At 42.2% G+C, this 6464-nt stretch overlaps 1 protein-coding gene across 1 annotated transcript in view; it reads left to right on the top strand.

The window, feature by feature from the left end:
* Nol11 (nucleolar protein 11) overlaps window positions 1-6464 on the top strand; it is a 22712-nt gene that overhangs the window by 10323 nt on the left and 5925 nt on the right. The window contains exons 9-12 of the mRNA XM_021176624.1: window positions 489-612; window positions 920-1005; window positions 2893-2967; window positions 4112-4293. Of these exons, the coding sequence (XP_021032283.1) occupies window positions 489-612; window positions 920-1005; window positions 2893-2967; window positions 4112-4293 (467 nt within the window). The remainder of the gene's footprint in view (window positions 1-488; window positions 613-919; window positions 1006-2892; window positions 2968-4111; window positions 4294-6464) is intronic.

The following is a 6464-nucleotide window of genomic DNA, read 5'->3' as shown; positions in this document are numbered from 1 at the left end:
GTATTTTTGAGACAGGGTTTCTCTGTATAGCCCTGGCTGTCTTGGAACTCACTCTGTAGACCAGGCTGGCCTCAAACTCAGAAATCTGCCTGCCTCTACCTCCCGAGTGCTGGGATTAAAGGCATGCACCACCACGCCCAGTTTAGGATTTTCTTTCATTGCTGGATCTAGACTTAAATTTGTCTGAAAGATGAGTATGGAGCAGGGTCATGGGAAGATGAGACTGGGCATCAGTGAGTGGACAGTAATGGAAGGTAAGGGCAGGGGCTTGTGAGTGTATGTGCAACAGTCGGACCTTAGAAAAATGGATGCTCAGCAACCACATGGTGGCTCACAACCATCCGCAATGAGATCTGGCGCCCTCTTCTGGAGTGTCTGAAGACAGCTACAGTGTACTTACATATAATAAATAAATAAATCTTAAAAAAAAAAAAAGAAGCTAACAGTTTAAAAAAAAAAAAGAAAAATGGATGCTTACTTTCTTTCAGCTCTGGTATCATGGGGAAGTACTATTCATGCTACATGGAAAAAGTCTAACTGTGATTCCATACAAGTGTGAAGCATCGTCTCTAGCAGGCGCTCTTGGAAAGCTCAAGCACACAGAAGAGTCAGGTAGGACCCTCTTTACTTTCTTAGATCATTTTATTGGCTCCTGGTTCCTTTTTTCTTTGGGTTTTTCTAGACCTAGTTTCTCTGTATAGTCCTTACTCTCCTGGAACTTCACTCTGCAGACCAAGCTGGCTTCTAACTCAGGTCTGCCTGCCTCTGCCTCCCAGGTGTTGGAACAGAAGGCGTGCACCTCCACCTCTTGGCTTAGACCTCTCTTAAATTGTGCATAAATTGTTTTCCTTTGCTGTTCATTGCTTTGATGATATTAGATCAAAATAATCCAGTAATTTTATGTTTTGTATTTCCTTAGGCCCTCATTCTGTGCCCCACTTTGTAAACTGGGAAACATGTTCAGGATATGAACTTGGGTCCTCCGGTGCAGAGCAGTCAAGAACTGTAAGTTCAGGAGTTGAATGAGAAATGTTAGTGAGAATGTAAAAAAAAAAAAACAAGGAAAGGCTGCATTATTGTAAATGTTCCTGTGTGTTTCTTTTGTTTGTTTTTGTTTTTTCGAGACAGGGTTTCTCTGTGTAGCCCTGGCTGTCCTGGAACTCAGAAATCCACCTGCCTCTGCCTCCCAAGTGCTGGGATTAAAGGTGTGCACCACCGCTGTCGGCTACATCTTGATTTTTAATAACAGGGCTTCAGCATTGTAACCCTACAGCCTTTACCCAAACTGATACTTGGCAACTCTAGCTGTTAATATTTTTTGAAATAGTTATTTATGGGCTGGTGAGATGGCTCAGTGGATAAGAGTACCCGACTGCTCTTCCGAAGGTCCAGAGTTCAAATCCCAGCAACCACATGGTGGCTCACAAGCATCTGTAATGAGATCTGGCGCCCTCTTCTGGAGTGTCTGAAGACAGCTACAGTGTACTTACATATAATAAATAAATCTTTAAAAAAAAAAAAAAAGAAATAGTTATTTATTTTATCTTCATGTGCCCAAGTATATATGTGCTCCACCAGGCAAGGGGAGGAGAGTCAGATGCCCTGAACTGGAGTTGTAGGTAGATGTGGACTGCCATGTCGGTACTGGATACCAAACTGGGGTTCTCTGCAAGTACAACAGATGTCCTCAGTGGGGCTCTCTCCAGCCCCAGTATATTTTAGTATTAAAGGATGTGTGTGATATCAGCTAAGTCCCTAGTAGAAAATATGCCAGTGTGCACTTAGCAGTAACATCTTCCTGAGTGTAGAGGTGTCCAGTTTAAAAAAACAAAACCACTAGAACCAAAAGCTGGATGTGATTCAGGCCTCTAATTCCAGCACTTAGGCTGAGTGAGGAGGATTGCGGGTTTGAGGGCAGTCTGGTCCTAGTGAGTTCCAGTCCAGCCTAAGTTACAAACAAAAATCAATGTGCTTAATTTTAGATTTATAATAAAAGCACTTTATTTATAAATAAATCTTGTTTTTAAAAAATATTGTATTGAAGCTGGAGAACTGGCTCAGCAGTTAAGAGTTCTTGCTGCTCTTGCAGAGGGCCTAAATATAGGTTCAGTACTGATTCAGACAGCTCACAGCTGCCTATAACTCCAGTTACGGGGACCCAGTGTCCTCTTGTAGCCTTCTCAGGTACCTGCATTCACATACACATACACATACACCCACGGAAACACACATTGACCTATACATAAAGAAAATCTTGAGAGGTTGTCTGCTCTCCCAGAAGTCCCAAGTTCAGTTTCCAGCAACAACAAGGTGGCACACAACCATCTATAATGAGATCTGGTGCCCTCTTCTGGCCTTCAGGCAGAACACTATATATAATAAATAAATCTTTTTAAAAAAGAAAGAAAAAAAAATACTGGGGCTAGAGAGGTGACTGAGTGTTTCAGAGTACTGGCTGCTCTTATAAAAGACCAGGTGTTGTTCCTAGCATCCACGTAGCAGCCGAGTTCAGGGATCCAACCCCCTCTTCTGGCCTCCATTGTGGCCGGCACTGAACATGCTACACATGCATACATGAAAGCAAAATACTCTTGCACAAAATAAAAATAGCTGGACATGGTGACACATCCCAGCCCGTGGAAGGTAGAGGCAGGAAGCTCTCTTAAGTTTGAGTCAAGCCTCGTCTTCATAATGAGTTTCAGGACACCCAGAACTGTATAGAGAGACTCTGAGTCCCAAGGGAAAATAAATGTAATTTTTTTAATAATATATCCTGAATATGTATTTTCTAAGTATATGATCATACCTAGTATTCTAATCTGTTTCATAGTGTTGATATTTTGATAGGTTTTTTGCATTTTTAGAAAACCTAACCAATTTATTTACTTACAGCTTAGGAGAAAAAAAGTTGAAACAAATTTACAGCCAGAAGTTCCAGGATTCAAACAACTTTTATCAATAATAAAGGTAATTCTGTTTGTTTGGTTTTGTTTGTTTGTTTGGTGGTTGTATTTTTGAGACAGGGTTTCTCAAATTCGACTGCCTCTGCATCCCAAGTGCAGGGATTAAAGGCGTGAGTGAGCCACTACTGCCTGGCCCAGCTTGTTTGGATTTGTTGTTGTTTGGTTTGGTTTGGTTTGGTTTTTGGTTTTAGGTTTCCAAGACAGGATTTCTCTGGGTAGCCTTGACTGTCCTGGAACTTGCTGTGTAGACCAGGCTGACCTCGAATTCAAGAGATCTGCCTGCCTCTGCCTTCTGAGTGCTGGGATTAAAGGCATATGCTACCACTGCCTCGCTAATAAAGGAGAATTTTTTAAAAAGAAAGCTAGAAATGGGGCTGGTGAGATGGTTCATTTGGTAAAGGCACTTGTCCTGCAGCCCTGGTGACCAAGTTTGATCCCTGGGACCCATACAGAGGTGGGCTGAAAGAACTCAATGTGTATATTCATTAAGTATATGAGTGCACACCACCAGAGTGCCTGGGAAGTTAAGTAAGCTACAGTGTAGATTTTAGGCACTGAACCCAGATCATATGCACGAACAAGTGCTCTAACAGCTGGGTTATCTCTCCAGGGCCGTCCTTCATGTTCTAATGTCATTGTTAGCTATGGTGAACGTTTATTTGTGGTTTTTGTTTTTTTTTTTGGGGGGGGGGGTTTTTTTTATGTTTTTTTTTTGTTACCCTTGCTGTCCTGGAACTCACTATGTAGACCAGGCTGGCCTCGAACTCAGAAATCCACCTGCCTCTGCCTCCCGAGTGCTGGGATTAAAGGCGTGTGCCACCATGCCCAGCTTGTTTATTTGTGTTTTAACTTTGTCAGAGTGGTCACCAAACTTGCCTTATTTGACTCTATTATGTGATAAAATTAGTGATGTGCTGCTGTGCTCCTCCTGTATGTGAGAGTCCACACGGTGTTTGTAATGTAGTCTGAGTAGCTGAGTTTATAAACCCTTAGCTTTCTCCTCCTCTGTAGTGTGTGTTGTACAATTTGTCAACTTGCTTGAGTGGGTTACATGAATATTCATGTTTTCTTTTCTTTTTTTTTTTTTTTAAGTTCAGAGTGATATTTCTTAATGTCTCAAGCTAAATTGTTTAATTCTGCCCTTTCAGAAAGATTCAGAAAAGCACATTGAAGTAGAGCTCCGTAAGTTTTTGGCTAAGTCGACACCTGCCTTTCATACTATAATTGGAGACATAGTAGCAGGACTTGTGGGAAGATGTAAAGCCGAGCCATCCTTTTACCCCCGGAACTGTCTGACGCAGCTCATCCTAACCCGCGTGCTCTCCTACAGGTGGGTGTGCGCGTCTCCTGCTTCAGACTTAGCCTTTTTTTTTTTTTTTTTACTTGTAGGTTTTTTGTTTTTTGTTTTTGTTTTGTTTTTTTTAAAGATTTATTTATTTATTATATGTAAGTACACTGTAGCTCTGTCTTCAGACACACCAAAAGAGGGAGTCAGATCTTGTTACAGATGGTTGTGAGCCACCATGTGGTTGCTGGGATTTGAACTAAGGACCTTTGGAAGAGCAGTCGGGTGCTCTAACCTGCTGAGCCATCTCACCAGCCCAGGTTTTTTGTTTTATTTTATTTGGTTTTAATGTAAAAATGGTTCTTGGGAGGTGCCTCAGCAAGTGAAGTATGAGGACTGGAGTTTGGCATCCCTGCGCCCCTATAAAATTATGATGGGGTATGGCAGCCCACCTGCAATCTTGGTGTGTGAGAGATAAAAATAGGACTAGCCAAAATTTCAATCTCTAGGTTCAGTGGAAGACCCTGCCTCTTTTTTCTTTTTTTTTTCTTGAAAGTATTTTACTTCAGATTGAAAAATTAACAGCCTGCACACTGCTCATTCCAGATACACAGTATTCACGAATACAATGCTGGTCATCTGGGGAATGTATCCACACCTCAATTCTCCTTCATGCTTTTTCTTTTAGAAAGATACTGTTTACCAAAAAGAAACATCAGCAGTACGGGAAAAACTATTTTCCCAATAAATTTATGAAAACCTAAGATTCCCAGTGGAATCAAGATTATCTTCCCAGTACTACCACCACCTTAATATAATCACATGCTTATTGGACACTAATAACCCACCTAAGAGTACATTTACTTTCAACAGTGAGGGTGATTCTTTGAGACCCTACCTCTTATAAGGTGAAGAGCAGTGGAGGAAGTCACTCAGTATCTCTCTGGACCCTCCACAGACTCGGGCACACACTTACATGAACACCCACAGACTCGGGCACACACTTACATGAACATCCACTCATAAGTGATCAAGTACAAATTAACACCACACACACCGCTCACCAGAGATTGCTGCCTGGACATGATAGTAGTCTCAGTCCCTTTCCTGTTGCTGTGATGACATGGGCTTCACCACATAGACCTCTCTGTACCTTCACAGCTTCACACAGTGGGCTTGTGAGTCCTCTTTATAGAGACTTCAATCCCACCGTACATTGCCTGCCTCAGTTTCCACATTTTTGCCCTCAGACTATTACTGCAATGCTAATGCTGCTGAGTTCAAGGAATGGCTCAGACCACCGCCATATCAGCTCATTTGTGCAGGCCCTAGGGAAACATTTTGCTGGGCAGTTGGATTTGAGGAGCAGGGAATCTCCTTCTGTGTAGACTTCTTTAAGTGAATCTGAATATTCACTAGATAAGGGATGACGTTCTGCTCTTGGGACCGCTTTCCTGTTGTCCATTGCAGCTTAAAAGGTTTCTAGTTAAGGGTGTTGATCTCTTTAATAGTTACAGGTGGTCTCTCAGTATCAAACTAAATGACCTCTTGAAATTTCCTCTATGAAACAAACTGATTTGTTATTGCTCAGTTCAACTTCATGTATGTTCTCAGGGTATGGGCAGAGGAAAGCCAGATTCTTGATTCGATACCACACAAGCGGCCCATAGCCCAGTCCCTAAGCATCCTTGGTCCACTGTTCAGATCTCTCCCACCTGAATGGCCTCCCGAACTTTGCTTTCAGCATTTAACTGCTTTTTGAACCTGAAAGAAAAACATTAAGACAATGTTGAGTTGTGTGCCTGTAAGCCCCGCACTTAGTAGGTCAGAGCAGAGAGATTGAGTTTGAGGTCAGCCTGGACTACATAGTGGTTCTTCTTTAAACAAAAGCACAAAACACTGGGGCTGGAAATAACTTGCTTGTCTTGCAAAGGACCTGGGTTTATTTTCCCAGGACCTGATTGGTAGCTCACAGGTACCAAGGATTCCAGGCTCTCTTCTGACTTTCAGAGACACTAGGCACATGTGTGGTACACAAACATACATACAGGCAAAACAGTCATAAAATAAACTTTTTTGTTGTAATTTACTAATGATTTTTTAAATATAAAATTGTAGTAATTGGAGCCGGGCGTGGTGGCGCACGCCTTTAATCCCAGCACTCGGGAGGCAGAGGCAGGTGGATTTCTGAGTTCGAGGCCAGCCTGGTCTACAAA

The sequence above is a fragment of the Mus caroli genome, chromosome 11, assembly GCF_900094665.2.
Source record: "Mus caroli chromosome 11, CAROLI_EIJ_v1.1, whole genome shotgun sequence".
NCBI classification, from domain to species: Eukaryota; Metazoa; Chordata; class Mammalia; order Rodentia; family Muridae; genus Mus; species Mus caroli.
This window is presented reverse-complemented; position numbering and strand designations above follow the sequence as displayed.